Source organism: Dendropsophus ebraccatus, chromosome 4 (genome assembly GCF_027789765.1).
Source record: "Dendropsophus ebraccatus isolate aDenEbr1 chromosome 4, aDenEbr1.pat, whole genome shotgun sequence".
In the NCBI taxonomy this organism is placed as follows: Eukaryota; Metazoa; Chordata; class Amphibia; order Anura; family Hylidae; genus Dendropsophus; species Dendropsophus ebraccatus.
In genome coordinates this window covers 141644815-141658902 of record NC_091457.1, presented here as the reverse complement: position 1 = coordinate 141658902, position 14088 = coordinate 141644815, and the positions used below count along the sequence as shown (strand labels likewise).

General features: G+C 42.8%; 1 protein-coding gene across 1 annotated transcript in view; it reads left to right on the top strand.

Moving 5' to 3' along the window:
* The window catches only part of BAIAP2L2 (BAR/IMD domain containing adaptor protein 2 like 2), a 31507-nt gene that overhangs the window by 2866 nt on the left and 14553 nt on the right, over nt 1–14088 (top strand). Inside the window, exon 3 of the mRNA XM_069968896.1 lies at nt 3938–4024. Within this exon, the coding sequence (XP_069824997.1) occupies nt 3938–4024 (87 nt within the window). The remainder of the gene's footprint in view (nt 1–3937; nt 4025–14088) is intronic.

Sequence of the window (14088 nt, the reverse complement as noted above, 5' to 3'; positions counted from 1 at the left end):
AAAAAAAACAAAATGCAGACTACTTATCAGTAATAGTGGGAAATGTTCATTAAAAAGGAATGATTTATATTTTGTTGTATACATAAGTGGCAGCTCCAGCAGGCCCCATTTACACTATGTGGCAGTGAAGGAGATAGCCAGGGCTGTACTCTCTTCACCAGTCCCATAGATTCTGTATGAAGTAGCAGCATGTATGCTCAACCACCACTAAAATGGTCATGAGTGGCGGTTCTAGAGGTGGGACCCCCTGCAAACCGACACTTACTACCTATCCTTATATTAAAGCGACTCTGTACCCACAATCTGACCCCCTCAAACCGCTTGTACCTTCGGATAGCTGCTTTTAATACAAGATCTGTCCTGGGGTCCGTTCGGCAGGTGTTGCAGTTATTGTTCTAAATAGCAACTTTTAAACTTGCAGCCCTGTGCCAAACGGGAGTATCTGTGCACTAACTTTGCACCATCTCTCAGTCCCTCCTCCCCACCCTCTTCATCATTAGGAATGCCACTGAAACATTTACTCCTGTCTGAACACTGCACAGGTGCCTTAACGATCCATGTTTAGTATTCACACAGCTGACGAATAGAAGACAATCTGCCTGGAGCATTCATAAAGATGAGGAGGGACAGAGAGGTTGTACCAGACTAATGCACAGACAAAGTGTAAATATAAGAATACTCTCCAGCAAGGGCAAGAGAGCCCGAAACGCGTCGGCCTTTTAAACATTGCACAAATAAAGGTTTAAAAACTTTTTAAAGCGAGCTGGAGAGTATTCTTATATTTACACTTTGTTGGATGCCCTTGGGTCCGGGGATCATTCTCGCGTGCTCCTAAAGAGGCACACAGCCTTATCAAGAACACCACACTTCAATTTGAGGAACTTTGGGTCTAGAGTGCTGACCATCTTCCTTTTTTCGTTAATGCACAGACAATCTAGGCCACGCCCATTGGGCACGGGGCTGCCAGTTTAGAAGTTGTTTTTTTAGGACAATAACTGCATCACCTGCTGAACGGACCCCAGGACAGATCTTGGATTAAAATCAGCTATCTGATGGTACAAGTGGTTTGGGGGGGGGGGGGGGTGTCAGATTGTGGGTACAGAGTCACTTTAAGGCTAGTGCTACATGAAGAATATCATCACCATGTAGCTCTAACCTAATCCATCTAAATTTCTCATTACCTTCTTCATTACTGGATTTCACTTTATTGTCAGCTTGTATAGATAGAGAAAGTCAATGAGGTTCCATATTGCGGGTCCTGCACCACTGTTATATATGTCAGGGATCCTTCTCATATCTTGCTGCATTTACAGTCTCTAAAAGTTTGATTATATTCTGGCTGGTGTCAATTCATATATCAGTTCTATTGTTATAATGACATCCCAGAATGAAGTACATAGCAACCTGACATTACAGACGCAGAGATAAGGCAGAGCCAATATGTCAGCCAATAAGTTATTCTTTATTGGCACAAACACGAATGACTCAGTCCTGAGGCAATGTATTAGCAGAACGTCCACGGTGCGGGATCGTACACGTGAGATGCCAGCGCCTTCTGGTTCTATATATACATACTGTATATATATATATATATATATAGTTATTGTCCACTGAAAGTTGTCATGGATGGAGGAAGCAGAACCAAAGATGAGTTATAGGGCAATAAGGGTGAATCATACAGAAACTATACATAAACTGTACAGACATGCTTTCACATGAACACTTACTTATTAGGTTGTTCGCTTATTGCATACTGGTAGGTGTTGTTTTATAATTTCTGCAAGCATAAAAAAAAGCTGCCGGGGAGTTTAATTCTGGTAGATTAACTGGAACTGCCCATAATCTCCTGCTTTGATATATCACAGGTGCGGATATCAGATACCTGCTCTGACCAGGTGTTGTGGGCTCAATGAATGGATAAAGTGATGTGAAGATTGACACTGAATTTGTAATATTCGCTTATTAAGCTAGACGGTCTTAAAACAACATATTTGATTAAGAACTGGTGTAATAAAAGCATAGAGATATTGTTAGATGGTTACTGTTCCAGTACACAGGCCATGTTATTCTGTCCAGCAGACTGCCTTGTATCTGCTCTCCTCTGTATGTGAGCTGTCCTCCAAGGGTTCTCTCCCCTCTGTCCACAATCTAATTGCTAAATGGATGTATTTGCAGAAATATATCACTTCATGAGCCCTACAAGTTAAAGGGGTAGTGCGGTGTTTACAACTCTGTAATGTGTGTTATTTAAATGACTGGCCCCCTTCCCCGTGTTCCCCCACCCCGGAAGTGTTGGTGCATTATACTTACTGTCGACCCTGGCCACCATCTTGTGTCTTGACGTTATCTTTGGGAGGCTGGCCGGACTGCTCCAGCCATCCCTCATGCCGGCCCACCTCTGCTGCGTCATCAGCTGCTCGGCTGCGATTGGTTGAGTATAACGACAGCGAACACGTAAGTATAATGCACCAACACTTCCGGGGTGGGGAGAACACGGGGAAGGGGGCCATTCACTTAAATAACACAAATTACAAAGTTGTATAACTTTTTAATGTGTGTTATTTTAGTGAATAAAAGTTAAACGCCGCACTACCTCTTTAAGGGTATGTTCACACTACAAATTAGGCAAGATATTTCAAGCAGAATCCCCGCCGCGGAGTCTGCTTAAAATTCTTCCAGTCCCATTGATTCAATGTGATTTCTCAAGCACAATCCACTTAAAAATTTATATGTAAATTCTTTGGGCAGATGGTGGATTGCACTTGAGAAATCCCATTGAATCACTGGGACTGGAAGAATTTCAAGTGGAATCTGCAGCGAGGATTCTGCTTGAAATTTCTCGCCTATTCCCTAGTGTGAACATACCCTAACAGTATCAGCAGTTTGGAATGTAAATTGCAGCTGACAGATTCCCTTTAAATAAATATGACCATATGTAATCAGCAAATGTGGAACCTAGCAGGCTTGTAATCAATCTACATGACCTTTCATTGCTATTTTTTTCCTATACCTCAGCTTGTCTTGCATTACAGTGCAAAGAAATCTGCAGCTATGGAAAGTGCTGGTTTTAAATTTTATCTGTGTGTAAAATGTATGTACAATGACCAGGACTGATATACTATATACACAGGGGTCCCTGAAGTTACAATATTTATTGGTTCCAGGATGACCATTGTATGGGGAAAATATTGTACCCTGAGACCAAAACTCTATGGAAAACTGGAAATTGGTACTGAAGATAAGATAAGCAGATAACTTACATGGATGAAGCTCCTTACATATACCAGTCAGAAAGAACTACTGGAGACTGTAAATTACTTTCTATGTAGAAGAGCAAAGCATTTTCCGGGTCCTGTACAGATCACACAGGGTGCCAGAAAAATAAAATGGTACTGGCCTTACCTGGTGCCCAAAGGAGCAACTAATTCTGGCACAGGTAAAGAGCAGTACAGGACATGTAGTATCACACTGTACTGTAGAGAGGAGATACTAAGCACAGCAGTACAGGACATGTAGTATTACACTATACTGTAGGGAGGAGATACTAGACACACACAGCAGTACAGGACTTGTAGTATCACACTATACTGTAGGGAGGAGATACTAGACACACACAGCAGTACAGGACTTGTAGTATCACACTGTACTGTAGAGAGGAGATACTAGACACACAGCAGTACAGGACATGTAGTATCACACTGTACTGTAGAGAGGAGATACTAAGCACAGCAGTACAGGACATGTAGTATTACACTATACTGTAGGGAGGAGATACTAGACACAGCAGTATAGGACATGTAGTATTACACTGTACTGTAGAGAGAATATACTAGACATACACAGCAGTACAGGACATGTAGTATCATACTATACTGTAGAGAGGAGATTTACACACATATACTGTATATATATACTTATGACTCTTCTCTATTCACAGCGCTATCTGAAGTTGCTGAGTCTTATTACAATGCAATTAAGAAGATAGGTGAACAAGCTTTGCAGAACTCTCCGTGTCACGGACTGGGTAAGTGGAGGAGAGAACTTCTCGACTTATAGAATCGAAGCAAAGAGTGTTCATAAAGTACTAGTCTCTCTGTTTGGGCGGTAGCTGGGCTCTCTTGGCACCCTGCTGGTCCTGCTAATGGAGTGACTAATATTGTTATTGGAGAAACTGGGATTTGGTTGTTTTTGTTTTGTTAGTTTTTTTGGATGAAATTTTAGTCATAGTATGCTATGACACTTATACCTCTTTAACCCTGACCAAATTCTCAAATTAATTTCCAGCCCCATCCTGCATTGTTACCTGCAGACACACATTATAGTCTCGCTCTCCAGCTCTTCGATGAACAATCTGCCTTCTTGACCTTCTTTCTGCATCAAAGTTATAGCTTTTTGGCTTGAATTTTTCCATGAAGAACATTTTGGACCAGATTCTGTACAGTAAATAGGTGTACCTGGGTCCCATTGGTTCCTGCCAGTTCTGAGCTGATGGCACTGCTTCTGATTTCAAAGAGTAGTAATCATGATGTGCCTTTGATCTCTTGCACAAAGTTTCGTGGATGACCACTATGTCTATGGTGATCAACACTCTTTCTACTTCTTCAAAGTAGCTTCAAAAAGAGCATTTGAAATCTTTGTATATCTCTGTATAAGTACACTTACATTCCATTCTTTGCTTAGTGTGGAGGTGATGGGAGGGTCCTGTACACGGAATACCATTTGTGATGTTCCGTGTACAGGGCAAAACCTTTTAAAATCCTAAACAAGCCGAGCTTGGTTGGCGATTCATAGCGTCATGTGATCGCCCCACAAAATACAAAAAGAAGCCCGACTTGGTAATAGAAGGCAATTACACATTATAAGGGCTAGGCAAGGCAAGTACAGAAAAAAAAATAGAAAGCCCCTTTAAATGATTTCCAGTTGTTCATATACAGTACAAACCACTTAGGAGTTTAGTGATAACCTTGCATTTTTCTACCCCATACTGCTTTACATATCTTCCTATATCCTATGAACATTGTCCTGATTTGGAGATGGGATAAGGCACAGACAGTACATACAACAATCAACCAATACACTCTCATTGTACAATTTAAAAGGCTGTTTTTACATCATATTAGAGACCTTGATTTGCCGTATGTACAGGGATGATTGGAACTGGAGATTGTGGTGTGATGACAAACAAGACAGCAGTTCCCTTTCTTTCTGTCTTTCTCTAATCTATACTGACTGAGTTAGCTGCCCCTATTATATCCCTGCATTAGCCCTAGACTAAACTATAGAAAAGAAACAAGCAGAAGGCACTAAGATACAGAAAGCCACAACTGAGGCAAAATAACAAAGGTTGCTAGAGAAATACATTAAGGGTACAAACCCACTAGACGTATTTACTGCGTGAATCAGTCTTAAAAATAAGCAGGCAAAACGCAGGTTGGCTTTATACGATTGTTCTGCGTTAAAATACGCAATTGCGTATTTTTGAAGCGTGAAGCTTGTTGTTAGCAAAGTATCAGTTGTTAACAACCTGTGCGAAAAACGCATGTAGCTTCATGCTTCAAAAATACGCAATTGCGTATTTTAACACAGAACAATTGTATAAAGCCAACCTGCGTTTTGCCTGCTTATTTTTAAGACTGATTCACGCAGCAAATACGTCAAGTGGGTTTGTACCCTAAGCACGACTCAAAACTGAGGGTCCTATTACACGGAGCGATTTTTAACGATTAACAACTAACGATAAACGATCACAAACGATATTGTTTATCATTAATCTGAAATCGTTCACCATACTACACAGATCGATGGTCGTTAGTTATGATCGTTATTGCGATCGTTACTATGATTGTTTATTCCTTCTGATCCCAGCAAAACAATGAACAATGTGCAATTACACTGAACGATTAGTGAAAAATACGGAACTTGAGCGAACAAATGTGGAATTACAGCGAACGATTAGAAAACAATTAACGATAATTTTAGGTTCAGATCTAAATCAATGATTAACGACACACGAACGATTTTCCGATCGTTGCCTGCAATTACACAGAACGATAATCGTTTAAATTCGAACGATATAACCAGGGCGTCGGAGTCGTGGAGTCGGAGCTAGTTTTGGCTGGAGTTGGAAAAAAATCTCACAAAAATGTAGAATTGAATTTTGATATGAATTTTACAAGTTTACAATGAATATATATTATGAGCAACATTCTAATAGGACACTGGCCCAATTACATAAGGTGGGTCAGAGAATATATCAGTAATAGGACACTGTCCCTATTAGATAAGGGTGGTCATGGAAAAGTTGTCGGTCACTATTTGGCAGTTTGTTTCTGAGCTGGAAGAGTCCATTGTGTGTGTGTGTGTGGGGGGGATCTGTGCTGTTCTCTTCCTGGATGCTGGATGACTGTATATGAGCAGCAGTGTAATATGAAGATATCCTTTGTAATATAGAGAAGGAGGAAAAGACATAAGTAGTGTAGCTGTAACCTCTGTCCTTAGTGTGGTGTTTTCTCTCTGGGAGAAGATTGTGTGTTTTTTTCAGTGTTCTATGGCTGCAGCTCTGTGTTTGTGTGTGTGTGTGTGTGCGCGTGTGCGCGTGCTATGACTGCAGCAGGCTGTGTGTGTATGCTATGGCTGCAGTAGGCTGTGTGTTTGTGTGCTATGGCTGCAGCAAGCTGTGTGTGTGCACTATGGCTGCAGCAGACTGTGTGTATGTGTGCTATGGCCGCAGCAAGCCGAGTGTGTGTGTGCGTGTGGTATGCGCTATGGCTGCACCAAGCTGTGTGTGTGTGCTATGGCTGCAGGGCCAGGGCCGGATTAAAGGGAGGGCACCAGGGGCACGTGCCCCGGGGCCTCCACCACTTAGGGTTCGAGCTGGTTGGGGCCCCTAGCAGAACGGTGCTGCTTACCCAGGATATCAGGCCATGTAATAGGGCCCTAGCACAGTGGCCAACAGCGCGCAGAAAGTGCTGTGTTCTTACATTGCGTTATTAACACAAACACAATGTTGGAATACAGTCTGATACTTTGCCCACCGCCCCCCCCCCCCCCCCTCTGCTCCTGTCTCTAGGGCCTGGCATCTTCTCCTGTACTGCAGTGACCATGTGCATAACAGAAGAGGATGCTGACCCATACAGCCAGGAGCAAGGAGGGGTCTGTGCTAAGTCACCTACTTTTTTTTTGGGGGGGGGGGGGGGGGGGATTGTCACCTGGGGCCTCCTCCAACCTTAATCCGGCCCTGGCTGCAGCAGGCTGTGTAGGTGTGTGTATATGCTATGGCTGCAGCAGGCTGTGTGTGTGTGTGTGCTATTGTGTGCCCCCACAGTGACCTTATATATCACTGTGTGACTTCTAAATGACTATGTGTGACCCCTCTCTATATCACTATGTGTGACCCCCTGTATATCACTATGGCTGACCTCTATATTACAGGTATCTGGCATTGTTAGCAGTGTTTCTTTAAGTATGGTGAATATTCAGTTAGAAACATAGAAGACTGTCAGCAGGAAAAAACCACCTGCTCCATCTAGTCTAGTTGTGAGTAGTTCAGGACATGGAGGCTGGAGACTGGCTGAATCCTCTGCACACACAGGAGAAGCTGCTTTATATACAGTATTCCTTTATTTACTCAGAAGTCGCCCCAGGATCATGTAGGACATTAGGGAGAAGCTGCTGAGCCAGTGTGATAAATAACTCCCCTGGTATATGACTGGCTATTTATGAAGAAACAGGAGTCGAAGTCGGTCCTGATAAAATTCAGGAGTCGGAGTTGGAGCTGCGGCTTACCGATTCCACAGCCCTGGATATAACGATTTTTTGCACGATGATCACCCCGTGTAATAGAGCCCTGACTCTATAGACCAGGTGTAGGGAACCTTGGCTTTCCAGCTGTTGCAAAACTACAACTCCCATCATGCCTGGACAGCCAAAGCTTTAGCTTTAGAATGAAGGGAGTTGTAGTTTTGCAACAGCTGGAAAGCCAAGGTTCCCTACCCCTGGTCTATAGTCATTTTCGAGCCATGGCTATATTACATGGAGAGATGGGTGGCTGATGCTTTTTTTCAGCCTGTCAGAATGTCCTGATTTGCCAAGGTGAGATTGTCATGTCCAGCTGATAAATCTAGTATACCAAGGGTAATTCCAGTAGACTAAGGAGAGGAAACCATTTTCTTCTTCTTCTTCTATGCACAGGTTGCAATTTGGCACAGTTGTATGAATATGTTATCTGTAGTTTTGGCTAAAGACACACATTAGATACGCAGTAAGCCAATAGATAGTGAGGGAGATCTAAGAAATGCTGGCGTTAATGTGGCAATAAAAAATAAATATCCAACAAACAGATCAGGACACATGGCATTATGACATTCAGGGAGGATGAATGAAAGGTGTCACTGCATGTGCAATACCGTGGGAACGTTGTACCTTAAACCCATTAACTCTAACCCTTTTTTCTATTACGTGTAAACTGCATTTATTTGACTCAAGGTTGCTGCAGGTATAGGACGGCAAATGAAGCATTTACATAGAAATAACCATAAAAACATGATAAGAACTGTCAGCTGCTAGAATCCATAAGGCTGTGTTAACACTTTGAGATTTTAGATGCGTTTCTTGGTTTACTTAATTATAGCCTAATTGACTATATGAGCTCTGCGCTTTAGTGTAAATTGATTGTCTGGGCTTTGCAATGTACCAGGCTTCATCTGATCGTTTATGACAAGAAAACCACCAGCAATGAAGCCTGGTAATGGTAATCACATGACAAAGCCTGGACAGTCAATACCGACTGAGCTCAGCCCAAAATAGACAGGATTTTGTTTTGCTGCAGGTTTACACTTTGCATTACAACCTTTAAGCACCACTGTTTCATGAAGGCGCCACTTTCAAGAGACAGAACGGACATAGATCATAAAAAAGTAAGGGGAATTTTTTTTTATTGATGACTTATTGTAAATCACCTAATTTTCTTTCTATCATTGAACATAGATATCACTTCCTACATTAAACGTGATTAGTAAAATCTTATGACACAGAGATGTGTATCAGTGGTCTGGAAAGTTTCGGACAAACTCACTATAATAACCATGAATAATTATATAGATATCAAGCCTGTGAGTGACTGAACTGGTTGAATATTTGTGTATCGATTGATCATTGCTCTTCGCTGGTACAAGGGCCAAACAATATTTTTGGACTTCACCAACCCACCAAAGCAAACTGCTGGTACCAACCATTTGATGAGAGTAAATTCTTACTGGTTGTGTCTTTAAAACTGTGCCTGGTGCCTTGGTTAACCCCTTAGCGACCCATGACGTACCTGGTACGTCATGGTGCCGTGGGGGCAGTTCAGAGAGGGGTCCCGCCAGGGTCCCGCTCTGAACGGCGCTGCTCCAGTCTGATATGTGTAGCCGGGGAGCGCCTCTATTAGCCGGCGTGGGTCCCGTTGCCGCGCCAGCTAATTAAGCCTCTAAATGCAGCTGTCAAACCTGACAGCTGCATTTAGAGGCTTTGCTATCACGTCCCTGGTCTAGTAGGATGGAGATCAGTTCTTCTGACCGCGTCGGGCCTCAGCGTCGCAATGACGCTGATCCCGGCTCGGCAATAGATTGCTGTGGCCTGCAGCAGGCCAGTGCAATGTATCACCGATCTAATCGATCTGTGCTGTGTATATACACAGCATTGATCTCTATGAGAGATCAGTGCTGTCTATATACAAGTCCCCCAGGGGGACTTCTAGTTAATGTAAAAATAAAAGTAAAAATGTTTTTTTATTAATAAAAAATCCCCTCCCCTAATAAAAGTCCAAATCACCCCCCTTTTCCCATTTTATAAATATAAATAAACAAATAAATAAACATATTTAGTATCGCCGCTCGCATAATTGCCCAAACTATTAAACTATCACATTCCTCATCTCGCACGGTAAAAGTACATGTCATGGTGCAGAAAATGACACCTGACACAGCCCCATAGACCAAAGGATAAAAGTGCTATAAGCCTGGGAATGGAGCGATTTTAAGGAACATATATTTGTTAACAATAGTTTGAATTTTTTACAGGCCATCAGATACAATAAAAGTTATACATGTTATATATCGTTGTAATCGTAACGACTTGAGGAACATATATAACAAGTCAGTTTTACCCCAGGGTGAACTGCGTAAACATGAAACTCCCTGAAATAAAAACAAATTCCTTTTTTTTCAATTTGACAGCGCAAATTATTTTTTTTCCGGTTTCACAGCATATTTTAGGGGAAAATAAAGTCTGTCAATGCAAAGTACAATTGTTGTCGCAAAAAATAAGGGCTCATGTGGGTCTCTAGGTGAAAGAATGCTATGCTAAAGTGCTATGGCCTTTTAAACATAAAGTGGAAAAGCACTTAAGGGGCTAAGGCAAAAAATGATCTTTTAATCTGCAGCGCTGTGTCATACTGGCGTGGCCTAGAGTGTCTGTGACATGTGCCATAGTGACACAGGTGCACTGTTTAGACGAGCGATGAATAGAAATCCTGCCTGGGTGTGTTCCTAATGATGAGCATGGTGGGGTGGAAGAAAGGAGAGACGTCACAGACCTGGGGCACAGACACTCTAGACCACACCAGTAGGACACAGCGCTGCAGAGTAAAAGATAATTTTTGCTCTAACCAGGGCATCAGGCGAATTTTTTTTTAAAAACACGACCGGTAAGGATTTACTCTCATCAAATGGATGACACTAGTGGTTTAGTGGGGTGGGTTGGTGGATACAGAATCGCTTTAAATGCCCAGTAGAAGACAACCCCATCTGGATCTGACTTTGGAGCCACTAGCTTGAGATTAGAGTCTGTGTTTTATGGGCTAGTTCACACTTATTTGATTATACCCTATGGATGACATGTCCTGTGAATACAAGAATGACAAAGATTGGATGCAGGGTCTTCAGTGACTATAATCAGGCAATAGTGGCCTGCAATAACTTTGAGTTTGGTTGCAGCATCAATTGGAATGTTTAGGATTTTAATATGAAGGCCCAATCTCTCAAATAAGGGTCACACACTTAAATGTGGTTGGGAACGCAATAACAGTCTCTGCCTTTAGTACATCCATGCTCAGTAATCACTCACTGTAAGTGCCATCCTATATACCTGGTGCTTTTCCAGATGGTCTAGACCACAGGTGTCTAAAGCTTTGGCACTCCAGGTATGATGGGACTTGTAGTTGACAACAGCTAGAGGCCTGAGTTTGACACCTGTGGTCTAGACTGTACTGAAGACTCTACCCAGCAGCTTTTTAATTCAGAATAGTCGGGCTCCACCAGGACCAGAGCTTTTCCTTTTAGGTTGTGTTCACTGGTATTCTCCATATACTGAATTGCCTCTTTTTCTGAATCTGAAGGAATAGGACACTAATTCTGTATAGATTCATTTTCATTTGGTGGGCCCAAAGAAATCCAGTCCAGTAGGTTTTTTTTGCCTATAGGCCGTCTATGATTGAGATGTCCTTACCATGGCTATAGAGTGCTTATAAATTGTATGGGATTACTCTCAACATATACGTCTGATGACGGGCATGAGTCTCATACAGAAAACCAGTATGAACAGTGCCTAATAGACACTAGTGTCATAAGAAGTGGTTAGCACTATAGCCTTTACAGCCCTAGAATCCTAGGTTCAAATCAGACCAAGGGCAATATCTACATGGAGCTTCTATGGTCTCTCCTTGTTGTGTTTCCTTTGGTTATATCAAAAACATACGTTCTATGACACTGCTGGCTCTTGTACAAATGTCTGAGATGGGAAGATTAGACTGTGAGACGATCAGGGACGAGAACTCCTGGTGCATTATAACCAAGGATATAAGCAAATGATAAACTCCTTAACCATAATACTACTACTTATTATTATTATTATTTAATATTCTGCCCAAACTTTTATCTTATCTAGTACCATACCATCTCTTCATTCTTTTTTTTTTCCTCTAAGCGTCTATATTCTGGACTACATAACTTTTTACAGTATTCTTCATGAATTGTCTTCTTATTCAATCATGTAAAACAAATCTGTTCCAGGAAGTCACTATCGTAATGTCAAGAGCTTATCTTCTCTCTCTTTGGAGATTCACTTATGACAAAGGACTTTGACACTAAAAAAAATAGATACAAATGCCATATGTAGTAGCAGCTTCCTTCCTGACTATCAGACTCTTGGTTTTCTTATTATTTCGGCTTTCCCTTAAACCTTGGTCAAATTTGCTAAAAAACCCAAATGATTTCCCCATACTGCACAATGAACCGTCTGGCACATGCAGGGTCTGTCCCCTATAGTGCTGTGGGAAGGTGCGGAATCACGATATAACAAAGCAGTTTCTTTGTTGAAGGAAAATTTTCCAGTTCGGAACAGTCTTGGTCATATGTAGTTCTAAACAGCCCAGAAGTCTCTCTCCTTTGAGGGGTTACTTGCTGGTTGTTTCCCCAGCAGTCTCCAGTTATATCCATACTCATAGGTAACAAGTGCCGCAATGTCTACAGCAGGGTGCTGGTTCTGATAGGAGGCTTAAAGGGATGCTCTAGCAAAAACGTTTTTTCTTTCAAATCAACTAGTTTCAGAAAGTTATATACATTTGTAATTTGCTTCTATTTAAAAATTTCAAGTCCTCCATTACTTAGCTGCTTTATACCCTACAGGAAGTGCAGTTGTCTTTCCAGTTTGATATGGTGCTCTCTGCTGCCACCTCTGTCCATGTCAGGAACTGTCCAAAGCAGTAGCAAATCTCCATAGAAAACCTCTCCTACTCTGGACAGTTTCTGACATGGACAGAGGTGGCAGCAGAGAGCACCGTGTCATACTGGAAAGAATACACCACTTCCTGCAGAAGATACAGCAGCTGATAAGTACTGGAAGACTTGAAATTTTTAATAAACTACAAATCTATACAACTTTTTGACACCAGTTGATTTGAAAGATATTATTTTTCGCTGGAGTGCCCCTTTAACATCCACAAAAGATTCTAGTCCTAAAGCAGGGGTGAGGAACCTTTTCCATGTCGAGGGCCGGTTAGGCATTAATAAAATCATTCGAGGGCCGCACTCAATGTTATACCATGCGTGGCAGTTAGTAGTGTGGGTTTGCAGCACACAGGGCAAGGCAAAGTATTGTTCCCCTAGTGCCCCTACTATTCTAGTTAACCCTCTGTGATGCCCCTTGTACCTGATGTGAATCCTTAGTGATGCCCAGTAGCCAGAGTTAACCCCCAGTGATGCCCCTGGTAGCCTAATTAACCCCCCCCAGTCATGTCCCTGGTAGCCTAGTTAACCCCCTCAGTTATGTCCCTGGTGGCCTAGTTAACCCCCCAGTCATGTCCCTGGTGGCTTAGTTAACCCCCTCAGTCATGTCCCTGGTAGCCTAGTTAACCCCCTCAGTCATGTCCCTGGTAGCCTAGTTAACCCCCTCAGTCATGTCCCTGGTAGCCTAGTTAACCCCCTTAGTCATGCCCCTGGTGGCCTATTTAACCCCTCGGTCATGTCCCTGGTAGCCTAGTTAACCCCCTCAGTCATGCCCCTGGTAGCCTAGTTAACCCCCTCAGTCATGTCCCTGGTAGCCTAGTTAACCCCCTCAGTCATGTCCCTGGTAGCCTAGTTAACCCCCTTAGTCATGCCCCTGGTGGCCTATTTAACCCCTCGGTCATGTCCCTGGTAGCCTAGTTAACCCCCTCAGTCATGCCCCTGGTAGCCTAGTTAACCCCCTCAGTCATGTCCCTGGTAGCCTAGTTAACCCCCTTAGTCATGCCCCTGGTGGCCTATTTAACCCCTCAGTCATGTCCCTGGTGGCCTAGTTAACCCCCTTAGTCATGTCCCTGGTGGCTTATTTAACCCCTCAGTCATGTCCCTGGTGGCCTAGTTAACCCCCTTAGTCATGTCCCTGGTGGCCTAGTTAACCCCCTTAGTCATGTCCCTGGTAGCCTAGTTAACCCCCTTAGTCATGCCCCTGGTGGCCTATTTAACCCCTCAGTCATGTCCCTGGTGGCCTAGTTAACCCCCTTAGTCATGTCCCTGGTGGCCTAGTTAACCCCCCAGGCATGTCCCTGGTGGCCTAGTTAACCCCCTTAGTCAT